We start from the raw sequence: 18,422 nt of genomic DNA on the forward strand, positions 1-18,422 counted from the left end.
CTCAGTTTTTCCAACCATAAATTGAGGGCAACGTAAAGATTAAATGAGATATCTCATTTAAAGTACTTAGCACAGAATAAGAGCTCAATAACTGTTAGCCATTATTAAACAGTACTATAGGTATTCTCATCAGTAGTAGTATCTAAAAGAAGCAATGAAATGGGAAGAACCTGGCCTTTGCTTAAATCAGACTGGTTTTTGAGCCAAATTTCTTATCCTCACTTACCTCAGTTACTTTCTTCCACTTACTACGCTTCACAGGGTTGCTGTAATGATTAAATTACCTGACAGGTACTTGTATGAAGGCACTACTACAATGCCTCGTACATAATAGAAACTCCAAAATGTATACCATTATTACTCGTGGGGTCCACAAACATAGAATGATCAGAAGGCTTTCAAGAGGAAAGCCTGGGGGCGCCTGGGTGGCTCAGTTGGTTAAGCGTCCGACTTCAGCTCAGGTCACGATCTCGAGGTCCATGGGTTCGAGCCAAGCGTCGGGCTCTGGGCTGATGGCTCAGAGCCTGGAGCCTGCTTCCGATTCTGTGTCTCCCTCTCTCTCTGCCCCTCCCCCGTTCATGCTCTGTCTCTTTCTGTCTCAAAAATGGATAAAACGTTAAAAAAAAAAAAAAGGAAAGCCCTGACAGCACCTGAACTCTGGTTCAAATGGAACTTCAATCTTTGTAAAACCCACTAAACAATCAGGTTTCCTACATGTCTTAAAACAGCAGCATCCCATGAGGCACCTGGGTAGCCCAGCTGGTTGAATGCCCAGCTTTGGCTCAGGTCATGATCTCCCGGTTCAGGAGTTCGAGCCCCACATCGGGCTAGCTGCCATCAGCCTGTCAGCCCAGAGCCCACATCAGATCTTCTGTCCCCCTCTCTCTGCACCCCCTGCCGCTTGCACTCACCCAAAAAATAAACAAATATTTAAAAAAAATTTTTTTTTCAACGTTTATTTATTTTTGGGACAGGGAGAGACAGAGCATGAACGGGGGAGGGTCAGAGAGAGAGGGAGACAGAGAATCGGAAACAGGCTCCAGGCTCTGAGCCATCAGCCCAGAGCCTGACGCGGGGCTCGAACTCACGGACCGCAAGATCGTGACCTGGCTGAAGTCGGACGCTTAACCGACTGCGCCACCCAGGCGCCCCAATAAACAAATATTTTTAAAAAAAACAGCAGCATCCCAACAGTGGACCAACTGGCCCATTATTTCTCTTCCCAAATCTGCTCTTCCTCTAGCATTCCCATCTCAGTAGATTCTACCTCCTTGGGGCAGTGTTTCTCTCTTGCAGACCCTCTCTCCCAGCCCCAAGGACCCAGGCTGGGCTTTCCCCATCCTTAGGGGACATTTATGGTTTTGTCTCAAGACTAAAGATAGCATCCCTCCCCCTTCTTATGGAAAACAACTCATCCCCCACAGGCTTCAGTGGTTCTTAATGTGCCTGCTAATCACAATCCGGACTCTCTGGCCTAGGGGTTGACACATAACCCTTACTGGCACAACCAGAGATCCTCCTTATATTTTTCAAACTGGCAGTAAAGGGAAAACAGTAGAACCTCTTTAACGGGGCTAGAAAGGGTGAATTAAGAACTATGGGGAGCCCTGGTTCCAACTTTCTGGGGAAAGCCCCTTGGAAAGACTAACTTGAAAGAGGCAGGTGAAATGAGACAGCAGGTCTCTAAGCACAACCAGTTGCGTTCCTGTTTTTCACGTTGTTTGATATTATGTTCCAATAAATTCATCCTTTTGCTGAGTCCAGTCCAAGCGGCCTTTCTGGCTCCTCGGGGAAATCCATATCACCACAAAAACGACAAGAATGCTGCTACACCTGGGAGATGACTAGAACCTGGCACTCACTCTGCCAGGCTCTCTGCCTGTTTCTGCCAGGCTCTTCTCCCTCCACTACCACCCATGAGACTCACTAGGTCCCCTCCTCCCTACTGCTCATCTGCATCCTCCACAGGCAGATAGCTTGGTTACTAAGTCCCAAGCATTATATCCAAGGCTCCCTCTCCCAGCCTTAACTTTTTTTCTTCATGAAAATTTGAAAAACCCCAGAAGAGGATTCTGAATGTTTTGGTTTGGGGAAAGTGTCCATCCCTGGGCTAATCAACCATGACCATGATATTACACACGGACTACTGTGTACACAAACCACCGTGAGCACCACTGCAAACTGAGCGTTCCATTCAAAGACCTTCATAATCTGTCTCCAACCTGCCCTTTAAGCTAATCTCCCACCACACAATTAATAAACCCCACAACACAGACATGCTGAATTACTCAATATATTCAGAAATATACCACATACCTTCATGGCTCCATGCTTTACTCATTTCATTCAATCTTCCTCTAGTGAGCTCTATCCTTGTCCTCTCAAAATTCTTGTCCTTAAGGCCCAGCTAAAAATCCATTCCCCATTGCCCTTGGCCTCCCAAAATTAGTCTCTTTATCCTCACCACTCTCATACTCTATGTTGTATTTCCTAATGGATGTGTCTTATCTCTCCCACCATATTTTAAGCTCCTCAGGGTCAGAGACCTCAATATGTTCATCTTGCTATCCTTCAGTACCTAATGCAATACCTGTTATTAATCAGGACTCCGTAAATATTTGGCAAAGGAATGATCCTTCAGAAATGTTAACTACATATCATCAACCATTGATGACTAAATAACAATAGAACACTTCCGGTACCTGGGAGATTACTTTGCAACCTAGTTCCTCAACAGTACCAGTACATAAGCTTTGGAAATAGGAAGAACCTACCAAAACACAGTTATGTAGGCCTTCCCTTTATCTATCCGCCTATTAAGGCGGCCAAAGTCAGCCTTGAAAAAGAACATCTCTGCTCTTGGTGGCAACACCATAAAATATATTTAAGCAAAGTGTAAAATTTTGGGCTGAGCCAGATTTTCTTCAATAGACTAAAATGGCAAAAGATTTCCATATGCTCTCATCACTACCTTCAGGCAGGAAGGCAAAGATACGGAAACAAGCAGGTTGGTTTTCACCTTCACACAAGCCCAGCCTCAATTGTTTTCCCAAATCACAACACTGCTTTAGGCTGCACATCAGTACTGCAGACTCAGTGTTTACAGCATGGCAGACAAAGGAAGTAGAAGTATTCATCAATTTTACAAATCATTTGAAACCAGTGCTCTGAGATGAACTCCATACACCCTGAAGTCTGGTGTTCCATTCCAAAGTTTGAGTCCAGGACTTCCGGTCCCACTTTGAATTGCTGCCAGAATGAGCCTGGGGCTTAGCCTGCTAAAGGAATCCAGAGCCCGGTGTTGCATTTCACTTCTGGTTCTACAGGAATCTCCTCCTGGAGCTATAGAATACCAATGTAGCTATAGGCTGCAAATTCATAAAGGCCACTGCTGCTTCTACATAATCTATTGCACTTGGTGCTCTGGAAGCAAACGACACACTCAGAAGACATGCAAAAACCCAATACATAGTTTTCCAAATAAATGAACTATATTTAGTTGATAATAAGCCTGAAGAAGATTCCTATGGCCTGACCTTGGATCGCCCTATAATATAGTCAAATGAATTTTCATTAGATACATAAAACTGAAAAGTTTACTACTTTGCACTATCAGGAAGAAGATAACAAACATTTAGCAGAGATTAATTACATGCCAGTTGCTTTACGGCACATCTTATCTCATTTAATCCTCACAACAATCCCAGGCACTTTTTATACTCAAGTCGCTAATAAATGGCAGAACTGGGATTAAACCTATGTCTAGCTAGCTGATCCCCAAGTCCACATTTTTTCCACTAAACCATACTATATCCTGTCTACTTTGCTCCGATAAATATGCTTTAACAATTCAAGGAGCAAAATGCCATGTGGTATTCTGGATTGGATTATGAAATAGAAGACAGACATCAATGGAAAAATTGGTGAATCCAAAGAAAGTCTACAGTTTAGTTAATAATATTGCACCAATGTTAATTTGTTTGGAGAAATATATCATTGTAATCTCAAATGTTAACATTAGGGAAAACCGGGTAAAGAGTAGGTGGGAACTCTCCATACTCTTTTGTGAGTTTTCTGTAAGTCAAAATTATTCTAAAACAAAAAGCATATTTTTTTAAAATTCAAGGAAGTTATGTACCTCGGATATTGTCCTAAAGCTGGATCCCTAACTGGATATTTCCAATGGGGTGAAAACACATGGTCTTTTCTATGACTATGAATTGCAAATCAACCAGAGACATCAGTGCTGGCTCCATCAGGGTAGTACAAAAGCAAGTCAAGTCCAAAATCAAATGACATCTTGGTTGACCAGCAATAAAATGCAGCCTGTCCACGAAAAAGAAAACCTCACCGAGTTGATCATGACAGCAGGTAAGCTAAACAGCTGCTTTATAATATGCCGAAATAGGCAGTTTTGGGTAATTGGGAAGCAGAAACAACACAAGGCCACCGTGAAGGATGATGTTAGGATGATGTCATTAAAGTGTTGGATTTTGAGAAAGGGCATCAGCAGGTGGACCTAACTGACCCACAGAAATCAGAGAAGCAGAGGTGGGTTCATCCTTGTTTGAGTTAAGACCTCATGCAAACCAAGAAAGAGACATAACTGCAAACAGCAGTCGACTCCACCCCCAGGCATTTCACCTCAAACCAGAGGGCAGCCTTCCATCTGTCTATGCTGTTGAAAGGGCTGCTGATCCTGCACTGATCTGGAAGACACCTGCACTTAGAATGGAGGAGTATCACCTTCAGAGAACTATACACACACTTACAGAAAATCTGTTCATACAGAATACTTAAATGTTCATGCTTTATAACAATCTAAGGCTTAAGTCTCTTCCACCTTACCCTACTCACTGAGCTAAGCACACCGATTCAATACTCTATATGCTTAGTTGCACCGTGTTCAACACAGTTGTGTTGCCAGCTCTCCAGGTGAGTCAAGGTTAAATGCTTTTTGAAGTCTTCTTGTTTTTGTCTCCTCCGTGGGCTATTTATACAGCTTATTTTAAGATTTTCAAGCACTTTCCCCTTTTTAATTTACCATAAATGTTTCCCCCTGGGAACATTCCCTAGTGACATTCTATTTTGGACCCTTTTGAATACAAAATCCTTGACAAAGACACCTCTCAAAGGGAGGGAAAGGGGACTAGGGACATAGAGAAGCTTCTGAATTGTCTCCTTTGAAATTTTGTCACCTGGATGCTTGACGGTGGTCTCTTTGTTAAGAGTTTGGCGTCCGGACCTTAAGGCCACACAATTAATCCTCCCGCTGGAATCCTAAGGACTCTCTTTGAAAGAGTCTCTTGTCCAGTTTTCAGGCCACATTAGGTAATTTCCCGCCCAGGAGCACGGTCTAAAAAGAATGTCGGTGTTTCCCTTCAGGTATAGGTGCCTGGGGGTCAGGGGAGAAGGAAAGGCAAGGGGTGGAGTGCGAGGCGGGTGATCGACAGGGATAGAAACGGTGTCTCCTCCTCCCTCTGAATGCGAAATAGCCAATGAGGTGGCGCGGCCGGGCCGGCCGGGCCGCCAGTGCCATATAGTATGCAGCAACCCGAGGAGTCACGTTGGGGGAACGGCAGAAAGCAGCTATCCTTTTACACTACTTTGCTCTAGCAGCTATCTTAATGGTGACTGCGTGGCCGGGGGGAAACCTGATCGGCCAGATCCAGCCGAAACCGGGCGGGAGGGAGTGGGCTTTCCGGAGGGGGGGAGGAGGGAGGGAGACGAAGAAGGAGGAGTAAGAGAGGGGGAAAGAAAGAGGAAAAGAGTGCGAGGGAGTGAGGGAGGGAGGAAAATAAACAACAAAAAATGTCCTCTTCCTCCCCCACCGGGCAGATCGCAAGTGCGGCGGACATCAAGCAGGAGAATGGGATGGAAAGCGTCTCGGAAGGGCAGGAGGCGCCCCGAGAAGTGGCGGGGGGCGCGGCGGCGGCGGCGGGGCTGAGCCCCCCGGCTCCAGCCCCTTTCCCCCTGGAGCCGGGGGACGCCGCGGCCGCCGCCGCCAGGGTGAGCGGAGAGGAAGGGGCAGCGGCGGCCGCGGCGGCGGATCAGGTACAACTCCACTCGGAACTTCTGGGCAGGCACCACCACGCCGCGGCCGCCGTCGCCGCCGCCGCCGCCGCGCAGACCCCACTGGCCTTCTCGCCCGACCATGTCGCCTGCGTGTGCGAGGCGCTGCAGCAGGGGGGCAACCTGGACCGCCTGGCCCGGTTCCTGTGGTCCCTGCCCCAGAGCGACCTGCTACGTGGCAATGAGAGCCTGCTGAAGGCGCGGGCGCTGGTGGCCTTCCACCAGGGCATCTACCCCGAGCTCTACAGCATCCTCGAGAGCCACAGCTTCGAGTCGGCTAACCACCCGCTGCTGCAGCAGCTCTGGTACAAGGCGCGCTACACCGAGGCCGAGCGAGCCCGAGGCCGGCCACTGGGCGCCGTGGACAAGTACCGGCTGCGCAGGAAATTCCCCCTGCCCCGCACCATCTGGGACGGCGAGGAGACGGTGTATTGTTTCAAGGAGAAGTCGCGCAACGCGCTCAAGGAGCTCTACAAGCAGAATCGCTACCCTTCGCCCGCCGAGAAGCGGCACCTGGCCAAGATCACCGGCCTCTCCCTCACCCAGGTCAGCAACTGGTTCAAGAACCGCCGGCAGCGCGATCGGAACCCCTCAGAGACCCAGTCCAAAAGGTGAGCGCCAACTTTCCTCCTCCTCCCCCTTCCTCTCCCCCACCCCCTTCCCAGCTTTCTTTTCCTCCAAGTGCTCGCAAACATGGCGCTTACCTTCCCCACCAGCCTGGTCCGGCTGCCCACCTCTCCCCGCCCCCCACCTCTCCCCGACCCGGAGAAGGGGGGGACGGCGGTGGCGAGAGGCGGGGGAACCTCCCTCCTCCCCCTCCCCCTCCTCCCCCCAGAAGTTTCTGGTCGCCCGCCTAGGTCTCAGTCCCCGCCCCCACCTCGGCTGGTCACTGCCGCCCAGTTTCCCACCCCCATCCCGCTGGCTTTGAAGTTGCCACTCTCTCCCGGGGTCTGGAGGGGCGCAGGAGCGTGTGTAGTGTGTAGGCGCCGGAAAGGCAGCCCTCGTTGCCGCCCGAGGCCCACCGGGGCTGCCAGGGCGGGCCGGGGTCTGCACCTCCACCGGGTCTCACCGTCCCGGCGCGTGCACGCGCTCCTTGACCGCCCTCTCCGCGGCTCGGCTGCCCCTCTCCCCGCCCCAGGCCTGCGCTGGAGGTCGCGGTGGCCGCTCTGGACGCTGGAGAGTGTCGATGGGGGCTGGCGTTTCAGAAGGGGGGTTGGGGACGTCGAGGTTTTATGTGACAGAGTTAATCATTCACCCTGCCCGCTGTGGTTCTCTTCGTGGCCGCGGCAACGTGGGGTGTTGGTGCGGCTGGGCTCTGCCGTGTTTTGAAACCTGATTCTGAACTCCTTCGGATCGGATTTCAGAGCCGCCGGGGCAGTGGGGCTGGAGGGCTTGCTTCCTCGGCCCCCCAACCCTGCGTGGCTCCCTCCTGGGACAGCGGTTAGGGGTGGGGGCGCTATCAGCTCCACACCTCCTTCAGCGCCCACCCTGGCGGGTTTCAACTTTTTGACTGGCAGGGTTTTTGACCCCAACTGGTGGGAAAGATCGGGTTTTCCACCTCTATTGTGCGTCCTTTCGAGTCAGACACCTGGAGTGTTTTGTGTATTGTTGAGCGAACTAAGGAGAAGGTCGCCTGGAGAGATGGTGTCTCCAAGCCACGCGGGCATAAGACAGAAAGAACCCAAAGCAGCTCGAAGGTTCTGCCCAGGGAAGGAATTTGGGAGCCGGGAAGCCCGCCCCGGCCGAGCGAAGGTGATCACCCGCCGCGGCCCGCCCTTGCCGCTCCTGTCCCTGCACCCCCGCCGGGGCCCGACGGCTCTGGAGCCCAAGCAGGGAGGGAGGCGCTGTGTCCGAGCCGTGCCTCCCGGTAACCAAAACAAAACGCGCACTGCGACCTGCGTGCATCCTTCCGCAGACTGGCGGGGACACCCAGAGGAGGCACGTTGGTGACCCCGCGCCTGCTTGTGGCCGCGGATCCCGTCGCTTGGAGCCCCGTCGGAATCCTCGGGGCCAGAGGCAGGGGGTGGGGAGCGGGCGTGGCGCTCAGGCCAGCTGCCCTGCAGCCTGCGCTCCCCGGCTGGGCGCGTTCCTCTCCCCAGCCGCACTCTGCCGGCTGCGCGCCTCCCCCCCCCCCCCCAACCCCACACCCCCGCCCCCGGCCCAGTTGCCTGGTTTAGGCCCCTCTCCGGATCTACCTCCCACCCGCACCCCTGGTGAGTCACCCTCGCAGACGGCGACGGCGGCTCAGCCTCAGCTCGTAAATCAAAGCGCTTTCTGCGCTCCTGGCCCCGCAGCCCAAAGCCCGGGTAATCCCCTCCCCTCCGCATGAAAGCGAACCGACCGCCGGGCACTGCAGGGATGGGGGATCCTCTACAGGGCCAAGTCGCACCAAGCTTCCAAACTGCAGCTAACTGCCCCTTTCTCCCCCCCCCCCCCCCCCTCGCCCAGCCTCAGTCCAAATGGGAAACCCTATCACCACCCTTCACCCGGATTTGGCGTTTCCTCCCAAGTCGGGGAGCTGAGGAACCCAGTCCTGTCTGGAGCAGAAGGACTGAGGGTGCTGGGGAAGGGGTCTGATGGTTACAAGGCTGCTGAGTGACCCACACCCTTTCCCTCCCACCTCACCAGGGCACTGGATGGTGTATGTTAAATAGGCCCCTATGGCTTCTTTTGGATTCAAAGGCGACTGCACATAACAGTTCTTGGGTTGAAAGTGCCTTTCCTACATCAAGGACAGCCACTTTGTTGAATGAGAGAGTTGTCAGTCTGGTGGAGTAGAAGTTTGGGAGCAGGTGAGAAAATGATCTCTTGTTAACTAACTGGCAAACAAAACTGAACACTTCCCACCTCCTGCTCCTTCGGCAGTTTCATTTACTTCCAAAATCACACTAATCGGAATTGGTTTGAAGGGAGGGGAAGGCGTTCCTAACAGGAAAGACTGACCGCCTCATCTAGTGAGGTTTTTCCCCCCCCTGTGGTATAGGTAGCAGCATAATTTAACAGGAAGGAATAACTTCAGTGCTATGAAAACGTATATATAATTCTTATGAAAATCCTGTTAGCTGAATTTACATCTTACAGATCTCTGGACTTTCCCTGAATTTATTATTGGTAAAATGATTGGGATAGGAGAGTTTATCTTCCCACGTTCTCTGTCTTTATGGTTAGAATCCGCTGATGGGGCGCCTGGGTGGCTCAGTCGGTTAAGCGGCCGACTTCGGCTCAGGTCACGATCTCACACTCCGTGAGTTCGAGCCCCGCGTCCGGCTCTGTGCTGACCGCTCAGAGCCTGGAGCCTGTTTCAGATTCTGTGTCTCCCTCTCTCTGACCCTCCCCCATTCATGCTCTGTCTCTCTCTGTCTCAAAAATAAATAAACATTAAAAAAAAAAAAAAGAATCTGCTGAAAGGCCTCATAACTTAAACAAGACTAAAGACTTCCTGCTCTGCTTTCCTAAAATATTACCTTTAATGGGGTTAGAGGTTGGTTTTCTAAACAAATGGCACTAGGTAGAATGTCATCCCTCTGACCTTCTGAATGTCTTGATTTCCCCTTCTCTGCAGTGAGTCAGATGGCAATCCCAGCACTGAAGATGAATCCAGCAAGGGCCATGAGGACTTGTCTCCTCATCCACTCTCCAGTTCATCGGATAGTGTCACCAACCTCAGCCTTTCCAGTCACATGGAACCAGTGTATATGCAGCAAATTGGAAATGCTAAGATATCATTAAGCTCTTCTGGAGTTTTGTTGAATGGAAGCTTGGTACCAAGTACTTCACCTGTCTTTCTTAATGGTAATTCTTTCATTCAGGGACCCAATGGAGTTATCCTTAATGGATTAAATGTGGGAAATACACAGACAGTGTCACTGAACCCACCAAAAATTGCATCAAACATTGTGAGCAATGGTATATCCATGAGTGACATACTGGGGTCTACCTCCCAGGATGTGAAGGAATTCAAAGTCCTCCAGAGTTCTTCAGCTAACTCCGCAGCCACCACTTCCTACAGCCCCAGTGCCCCTGTGTCATTCCCAGGGCTGATACCCAGCACTGAGGTAAAAAGAGAAGGCATTCAAACAGTGGCTTCCCAAGATGGAGGCTCTGTGGTGACTTTTACTACACCAGTGCAAATTAACCAGTATGGCATTGTCCAGATCCCCAATTCCGGAGCAAACAGCCAGTTCCTTAATGGGAGCATTGGATTCTCTCCACTGCAGCTGCCTTCTGTTTCAGTAGCAGCTTCTCAAGGTAAAAGTCTCATTCGGTACCATAATGCACTAGTGAATGTTTTAGCCAGCTGCTGTAAATGACACATTTGGTGAGAGCTGTAGATTGATGTTACTGTTCACGTACCTTATTGGCTGCCACAGCTGCAGAAGAGCCTTGATTTGTTTCTCCTTCTTCACAACACCCATGTAATATCCAGTCTGGTTGGTTCCCTGGCATCATGGAGATGGGCTTTTATTTTCCTAACATCTGAATGGAAAAATACAGTTCATAGCAAATCTTGCCAGTTCTACAATTAGAGAAATATGATAAGTCAGTTGGTGCTTACAAAATAACCCATTGCTTGACATTTTAAGATTAAAAATTAATAATATTGCTAAGAACACAAAATTCGTCAAGCAGTTGGTACGAATGTGTACACTTTACCTAAGCATTTTCTATCTGACCAAGGAGTGTTTTAGAAGAGCAAGCTAAAAAGACTGGATCAATTGTGTTTGATCCATGTTCCTCCTATAATTAAAACTATCAGACCTAAAGGAAAACCAGATGAGTATGTGATAGGGTGTCTGTTGCTCTGCATGTATACTCTCCCTCCCTCCCCCCCCCCCCCACCAAATGTGTGGGTTAGCCTTATTTTATGTGTTTGTGGTTTTGCTAAAGGCAGTTTGCTGAAGAACACTGATCTGGAATTCAGGAAGCCTGAGGCTGTTATGCCACTTCTTCACTGACTTGAAGCAAGTCTGGATGGCTCTGTGTCATTTTTTGTACATAGAAACACGAATGGTGAGAATGGCCATGGAGGTTGCATAGTGCCTTAAACTTAGGAGTGGGGGATGTGAATGCAGGTTTGCCTTCCTGTAAGCAAATCTGAATGTCCAGATTTCTATCAAAGCAAAATAAGTAACTGTCTCCCTTTAAAGATCAACTTCCTGTAAAATGGCTTTATCAAAAAAATCTCAATTTATGCACAACTATGACCCACTTCAGCTTATTTGAGGCATTAATGGAAAAAGTGTTGAGTAACTTTCTCTCACATCAATTCTCAGGTAAAATGGTAGGAAAACACAAAACTCCTGCAGCATACCGTGTATTTCTTCGTTGTTTCAAGTTATGGAAAGGATTAAAGTTAAATCACTTTCCAACAAAAATATAAGAAACCACAGGGTTTCTTCTCTCTTTAGGAAATTTCCAAACAGTAGATAACAGTTTAAAGACAAAAAGTTGGAGCAAAAACTGTGGTATGTACATTGGGGGAGAAGAAAAGCAGAAATACTTTCCACGTGTAATCTAGAAATATGCTACCACAGAAAATTATTACAAACTAATAGCTAATTTTTAAAATGGGACATTTAATATGAATAAGAAGAAGCATTTTCAGTTAAAATAGCTAAGATCAAATGACATAGCTGTCAATCCTTGCACTGTCTGGGTGAGTTAAAGGCATAAGTTTAACCAGATGGGTCCAGGAAGCAGCGTTCCTTTATAGCAATGGTGGACTGCAATTCTCTTTAAAGCATGTGGGGATTCAGCCTTTCTCAAAAACAGATACTCAGCCTTGCCTTAAAATGTGTAGACATGATAGATTATCTTTTAGTAGTTAGGATTTATATGGAAAAGCAGAATATCTGTATCTTTTACTCACTTCATAATCTGAGAAAACAAGGGTGTTTTTTTTTCCCTTACCATCATTACAAAGTTATACTTTGCACCTATGTCCTGTTTCATTTGAATTTTTTAAACTCATTTTGAAATTATTATTAAATTTATTATAATTCAAGTGCAGTTATACTTACATATCAAGTTTTAGATCACATCTGCTTTTCCTCCTTCATTTATGTGTGTTATAATTTCTACACATTCAAAGATATTGTTTTATTTATATTTAATAGCTGTTGGGGGAAATGTCCTATCATATCATATATGGTTCTCTCAAAAAATAACTATCGTTTTGTTCACCTATACACAGGCAAACAATTTCACAAATATATACATATAACAAAATAAACATCTATTTCAGATGTTTTTTGTTACAGTTTAGCAGCCAACAAGAATTTTAAAGTATACTTAAGTCAGATTAATTTCATTTGTTTGGCCTGGAACAAACATTCATGTTAGGGAAGAACCCAAACATACATAAAAATGTTTTTTTTTTTTTTAACACCAGTATTTCCGTGACGAATACTTTCTAGTGGTTACATTTAATTTAAAGTTTAAATACAGTTTTAGTTTGTTTGAAGATATTCCTTTGCATTTAAGGTGCTTAAAAAGTGGAAGATATAAAAAAACAACCCAGTAACATTTATTTATCAATACAGGTAGTAATATAATCACAATTATTCTAATTCAAGAAGAGAAATGTTTTGGGAGAATTACTTTTAACGTTGGGCTATCTTCTCAAAATAATAATTTACTGAACGTCTAATTCAAGATCAGGGTAAACAACCCATCTGAATAATCCTGTCACAAAATTCCCTCAAGTCTACCTTTCTTACAGTGGCAAGATAATTGCCATCATTTCACTGGGTCTATGTAAAGACTCCAAAAGAAAAGGGTTTTATTTGATGATAGGAGGGAGGGGAAGGCTCTAATTCGTCTGCATTGTCTGAGTTACCTGATTTTGAACTTCTCAGCATTCTACTTATGTTTCTGGGGGTCTTTTGTTTTGGTTTGGTTTTTTCCTGTTCCTGGTCTCTGTAGACCATTCTAGTGAGAGCCTTAAGATATAAACGTTTCAGAGAAGCATTGACTCTAGTTATTCACATTAATCTGTGTTTTTAAAAGTACAGTTTATTATTATCATTAATTCTTCCTATCAACTGCAACACTGAAAATTCAGAACTGGCATAACAAAAGAAAAAAGAACTCTTGAACGTTCTGTTGACTTGATATTACTTTATGGTTAGTTTGGTGAAAGTTTGCAACGTGTCTGTACGGGTTTATATGGTTAACTTCAAGCCCCAGGGCAACTCATTTTATGGCTATTTTCTACTTTTCCATTTATGTCAGTTACTGAACTTGTTCCAAACAAAGGCATTTTATTTTGCATTTGTGTTTCCTAGTTCTAACTGGCAGAACTGGCTACAACTATCAACTGATTGAGAGAAATCAAGTTGGTAATAATGAACCGGAAACTTGACTGAAATTAGAACTTGGAAAAACATTTTTTTTCATACTTTGTTTCTAAACCAGTACTTCTCACTCCCACTATGTCATCAGCATTACTAGGGAATTTGAAATACACCTGTTCTCAGACTCACTGAGTCAGAGTCTCAGTAGAGCCTGGGAATCTGTAGTTTTGAGTGCTCAAGGTGATTCTACTGAACCTGAGAAAAATCGTGTGTGTCAAAAAGTCTTTTTTTCTTTCCCTATCAGTTCTATCAGCGATAATCTGTACTTTCTTTTCTTTTTTTTTTTTTTTTTTTTTAGGCAACATTTCAGTAAATTCAAGCACTTCAGATGGGAGCACATTTACAAGTGAGTCCACCACAGTCCAGCAAGGAAAGGTTTTCTTGAGCTCTCTTGCTCCCAGTGCAGTGGTATACACTGTCCCTAATTCAGGCCAGACTATAGGATCTGTTAAACAGGAGGGCTTGGAGAGGAGCCTGGTATTTTCTCAGTTGATGCCTGTCAATCAGAATGCACAAATAAATGCAAACCTGTCTTCTGAAAATATCTCGGGGAGTGGCCTCCATCCCCTGGCCTCCTCATTAGTTAATGTATCCCCAACTCACAATTTTTCCCTGACTCCCCCTACCTTGCTAAATCCCACCGAGCTAAACCCTGACATTGCTGATAGCCAGCCAATGTCTGCACCTGTGGCAAGCAAATCTACTGTGACATCTGTCAGCAACACTAACTATGCAACTCTTCAGAACTGCTCCCTTATTACTGGTCAAGATCTATTGTCAGTCCCTATGACCCAGGGTGCCCTTGGGGAAATTGTTCCTACAGCTGAGGACCAGGTGGGTCACCCCTCCCCAGCAGTACACCAGGATTTCGTCAGAGAACATCGTTTAGTTCTGCAATCAGTAGCTAATATAAAAGAGAATTTCTTAACAAATTCTGAGGGCAAAGCCACAAGCAACTTAATGATGCTGGACTCAAAATCCAAGTATGTCCTAGAGGGCATGGTTGAGACTGTCTGTGAAGACCTGGAAACAGACAAAAAAGAGCTTGCCAAGCTCCAAACCGTCCAATTGGATGAAGATATGCAAGACTTATAAACTTGATTTCTCTCTTTCTCTCTCTTTTTTTTTTTTTTTTTGGCATCAGCAGGCAGATCTTTTCACGAAGCCCTGAGGACATAAGGCATTTTCCCATTTACAGGGAAAACACTAGTTTTGTGAGTAAATGAATTCAAGAGACTTTGGATTGATCTGCATGAAGATCACAGTTAAATATACAGGAGTAGAACTGCGTTGCTGCAGCCTTTTTGTTCACATATGTTCTCTTTTAAATAGATGGAGACAAAGGAACAAGATGAAATATATCAAGTCAAAGTGTGTCATTTGGCTGACTTAATATAACTCTAAGGTTAAATGGAACTTGATAGTTCTTTAAAACTGTGTCCACCTGACATCGGCATTAGAAACAGTACGGTTATTTTTGTTTACTTTCACTCCACGGGCATTGATGAGGTTAAGAAGCATACATGGTACTCCATACTATTCTAAGGGTTTATTTTTTGAATATATACATTTCTGTTTTTCAATACTTTTGTGAAAGTCTTGGTTTGTCTCTACACATTTCCAAATGTGCTTGCTAATAGTCCAGTGGGGCTGAGAAAGTTTGCAACTCCACTAAAAACTCTGAAACAAACTTCAGTATGAGTGTAAATATATTAGTCCTATAAGCAAGGATTTGAGGAATTACAGTGAATTTTATTTATGCTGTATATGTTTCTCTTCTACTTCAGACACTATGAACTGAAAAAATGTTTTCTTACTGTTTAATTTATTTTTATTGTTTGAACAGGAAGTGAACATAGTTATTTCCAACAAAGTTTTACTTTTTGTAGGATTTTAAAAGTAATGATTTTTATCAGGAGTCTATTAGGGTCATTATTAATAACACTGAAACAGGCAATCTAACTCCCAATATTGGAATTTTGGTACTTTTTTTCACATCTTGTTCTTTATTTAGCAACTCTCTGATTCATTTAAATATTTTTTCTATAGAATTCTATGTGCCTTTTTACCTTGTGGCCTTTTTATTATTCTTACTAAGGTACAGAAGTGTCAACAGAAGCACTGATGGCTCTTTCTATCTAACAGGGTTATTTTCACCACAAAGTTGCTTTAAATCTGAAGAACTTAAGTTTCACTTATGTGATTATGTACGTTTATGGTGTAAATTTATGAACAACTAATTATTGTTGATGCTTTTCATTACAATGAAATACCAATCCTAGAATACCATGTAAAATGAATTCTGTAGACTATAAAAACCATTTTAAACTAAACAAAGAATACGCAAGTTCTCTTGAGCAAAATTCTGTCCTGGTGAAACTTAGTTCTACATGTTTTGAATCAGTTGTTACATTATGACATACGACTATTATTTGCACTATATTATCATGTCTTGTTCAAAGGTCGATCTTTTGGGGTTTCTTTAAGAAGCTTGCTTGATCATGTTGTGAGCTGTGGTTATAGGTTTTATCAGGACTGAGCACAAGATGCAAATTTATGTAGCGAGTAAAGTCTCTGGTGTGTGCAAAGCAAGAAATGTGAGAAAATGATCTCTTCAGAGATGACTTAAAGTTGTTGAACATAAAAGATATTACCAATCTTGCTGTCTTCAAGATCAGAATGAAGAGTGTACTCTTGATCTCTACGTGCCCATCTGCTGAGCATGTGGCATAAGGGCCGTAGATTACTTACCCTTGGTTGTTATTGCAAATGGAACTTGCAGGCATAGATGAAGAGCCCTATCCAATTGTTTCGTTAGAGAACTCAGATCCCACCTTCTTTATGGAATTAGTGAATGTTCTTAAACTGCTGAAACTACAGTTGTCTTCTTTTTTTTTTTTTTTTTACAAAGTCAGGTGTTTTCGAGTTCTCTTCCACTCCATCACTACTTATACAGCTTGTTTTTTTCTTTAAGTGTGTGCTGATCATGTTACTGAGATTAATTATATGGTTCTGTAGTGTAGTTTACATGAAAATGATGTTTTTCCACTTGATGGCTGCAGATATTAAGAATTTTCTGTTCATTATTTTAAAATACCCATCTAATCAGGGAGATGGGAAGGTTTAAAAAGTTATATATATTTTATATATAACTGGAAAAGTTTCATATGTCTTCCAAAAATATAATAAGCCTCTGTTTTATTCACAGTTCTTCCTCTTTTTTTCCCTTAAGAAAAAGGAAAAATAGCACAAAACTTAAGACTTACCTAGGAAACCCATTCATATTCCCAACTTGATGTAATTATACCCCTACAATTACTCCAGGTAGCTACACAATATACCAGGTAAGAATCAATGCACATTATAAAGAACTTATTGTTCTTTTCTATACTTCAGTAAAATAAGGGCCAGTTGGTGTATAGCCCATACATATGTGAATGAAATAAGATAAACCCCATGATCTCCTTGCACAGAATTGCAAATGTTTTTTGCAATACCAAGGGCCAGTCTCAGAACCCTTGGAGTTCATGTGGCAGAATTTCTCTTACATAAACCAATGCTTGAAGATGCTGCAAATGACCCTCAAATGATCCCCAAAGAGGAATCAGAATAAGGGTAAAAACTCTCCCTGCAAACCCCAACCCCTGCTGCTGGCTGTGGGATTTTTGGTGTGAGGCTATCTATGCACTCTATCCGCCAGAATTTGGCATTTAGTTCTTAGTTACATCTAGTAAAGACCAGTTTTATCAATTAAAGAGAAGGTGCATTTGTTCCTCAATCAAGCAAGAACACCTGTGTTGTAGTGTTTTATAGCTCATGTATATTTATAGTAATGAAAAGACTGAATTGTACACGTTTCAGTGCCTTTCTTGTGTTATGAAAGGCAGGTAGACGTTATAGCCATAGATAAAAATTCGTAGTTAAATTGCACACTGACCTTAAGTCTCCCTGTATATGCCCTTGCATTTTGCATGTCAAAAGTTGGATTACTGGGCATGTGTTGAAGCCTGCCCTGCTACATGTTAGGCAAGTGTGCATTAGTACATAGCCAGAAGTTCTTCATTCTTTTACAATGTTTTTGACAGATCATCTCATCAGAAAAACATAAATAATTCAGGAAATTTGTGGGGAAAAGAATTACATTTTACAAAAGATGTTTCAAAGTCTTCCTAGAACTTAGATGATAGAGCCTAACAGTTACTTTGTATCTAGTTGATACATTTCATGTTAATTTAATATCACAGTACATTTTATTAATCAAAATTATGTAGCATGTGACTCTCTTGGCTTTCAGGGTTCTCAATTTTTGTTCTTTTGTTGCATGTACTGTATGTTTAGAGGAGACCAGTTATATACTCAATATGGTTTTACTGTGCCTTACACAAAGAGAAAATCTATACAGAATGTATATCATGGGGTGGGGTAACAGAATCTCTACTGCACTGTTAGGTGATGGCACACAGAGCATGTCCCAGAACATTTCTGTGCTTAATTACCCAACCAAAGAGATCTAAAGTATGTATGTTGTACTGTAATAGGGGTTTATGCCTGGACAATTAAGTGTTTTATTTGTTTTCTGAAATGATGTGAACTTATTTTTCTAAACACTATGCTAAATAAACTTTATATTTATACATACCTTGTGTTTAAAAAGTTATTTATCCCTGGAAAAACAGAGAACAGGAGGGAAAAAACAAAAACCCACACAAACATTTCATAGGTTGGCAGATACAAGGACAATAGGAGTCACTTTAGAACAATCTCTATTGGTCTTTGTATAAAATTATGCAATTCACTTAATTGTACTTCATACTCAGAGCTAAATTAGATTTCATCTTCCTTAAAGGAAAGGAATGTGTCTTATTCATTGAGGTGTTCCAAAATCTGACCCTCATTCTCTATAAGGTATAGTGGAATTAAATTCAATGATCCAAAGACCTTTCCATGCCCAAATCTTACTGGAAGAGCTCGATATAATCCATCTTTAAAGTATTC

At 44.1% G+C, this 18,422-nt stretch overlaps 2 protein-coding genes across 5 annotated transcripts in view; one reads left to right on the forward strand and one right to left on the reverse strand.

The window, feature by feature from the left end:
- MNAT1 (MNAT1 component of CDK activating kinase) overlaps nt 1–6,876 on the reverse strand; it is a 233,279-nt gene extending 226,403 nt beyond the window's left edge. The window contains exon 1 of one of the 2 annotated variants that reach the window (XM_086709610.1): nt 6,777–6,876. The gene's annotated coding sequence lies outside the window, so the exon portion shown is untranslated. The remainder of the gene's footprint in view (nt 1–6,776) is intronic. The other variant, XM_086709609.1, reaches the window with a different exon arrangement.
- Nucleotides 5,548–18,065, forward strand: SIX4 (SIX homeobox 4). Of its 3 annotated transcripts, XM_086709601.1 has the most exons (4): nt 5,548–5,630; nt 5,839–6,683; nt 9,635–10,320; nt 13,726–18,065. In XM_086709601.1, the coding sequence occupies exons 1-4, from the start codon at nt 5,628–5,630 to the stop codon at nt 14,520–14,522; spliced, it is 2,331 nt and encodes a 776-aa protein (XP_086565727.1). In that variant the 5' UTR covers nt 5,548–5,627; the 3' UTR covers nt 14,523–18,065. The 3 variants fall into 3 exon arrangements, with proteins under 3 accessions (XP_086565727.1, XP_086565728.1, XP_086565726.1); XM_086709602.1 differs by lacking the exon at nt 5,548–5,630 and having other exon boundaries at nt 5,699–6,683; nt 9,635–9,864; XM_086709600.1 differs by lacking the exon at nt 5,548–5,630 and having other exon boundaries at nt 5,702–6,683.
- The last annotated feature ends 357 nt before the right edge of the window (nt 18,066–18,422 follow it).

Source organism: Puma concolor, chromosome B3 (genome assembly GCF_028749965.1).
Source record: "Puma concolor isolate L17-30 chromosome B3, mPumCon1.1.hap2, whole genome shotgun sequence".
Taxonomy (NCBI): Eukaryota; Metazoa; Chordata; class Mammalia; order Carnivora; family Felidae; genus Puma; species Puma concolor.

What these genes read in the sequence shown, in the direction of transcription:
- SIX4 (XM_086709600.1), top strand. Translation starts at nt 5,812, where the DNA reads ATGTCCTCTTCCTCCCCCACCGGGCAGATCGCAAGTGCGGCGGACATC. An exon ending in TCAGAGACCCAGTCCAAAAG is followed by an intron (nt 6,684 to 9,634) that starts GTGAGCGCCAAC and finishes CCTTCTCTGCAG; the next exon opens with TGAGTCAGATGGCAATCCCA. An exon ending in TTCAGTAGCAGCTTCTCAAG is followed by an intron (nt 10,321 to 13,725) that starts GTAAAAGTCTCA and finishes TTTTTTTTTTAG; the next exon opens with GCAACATTTCAGTAAATTCA.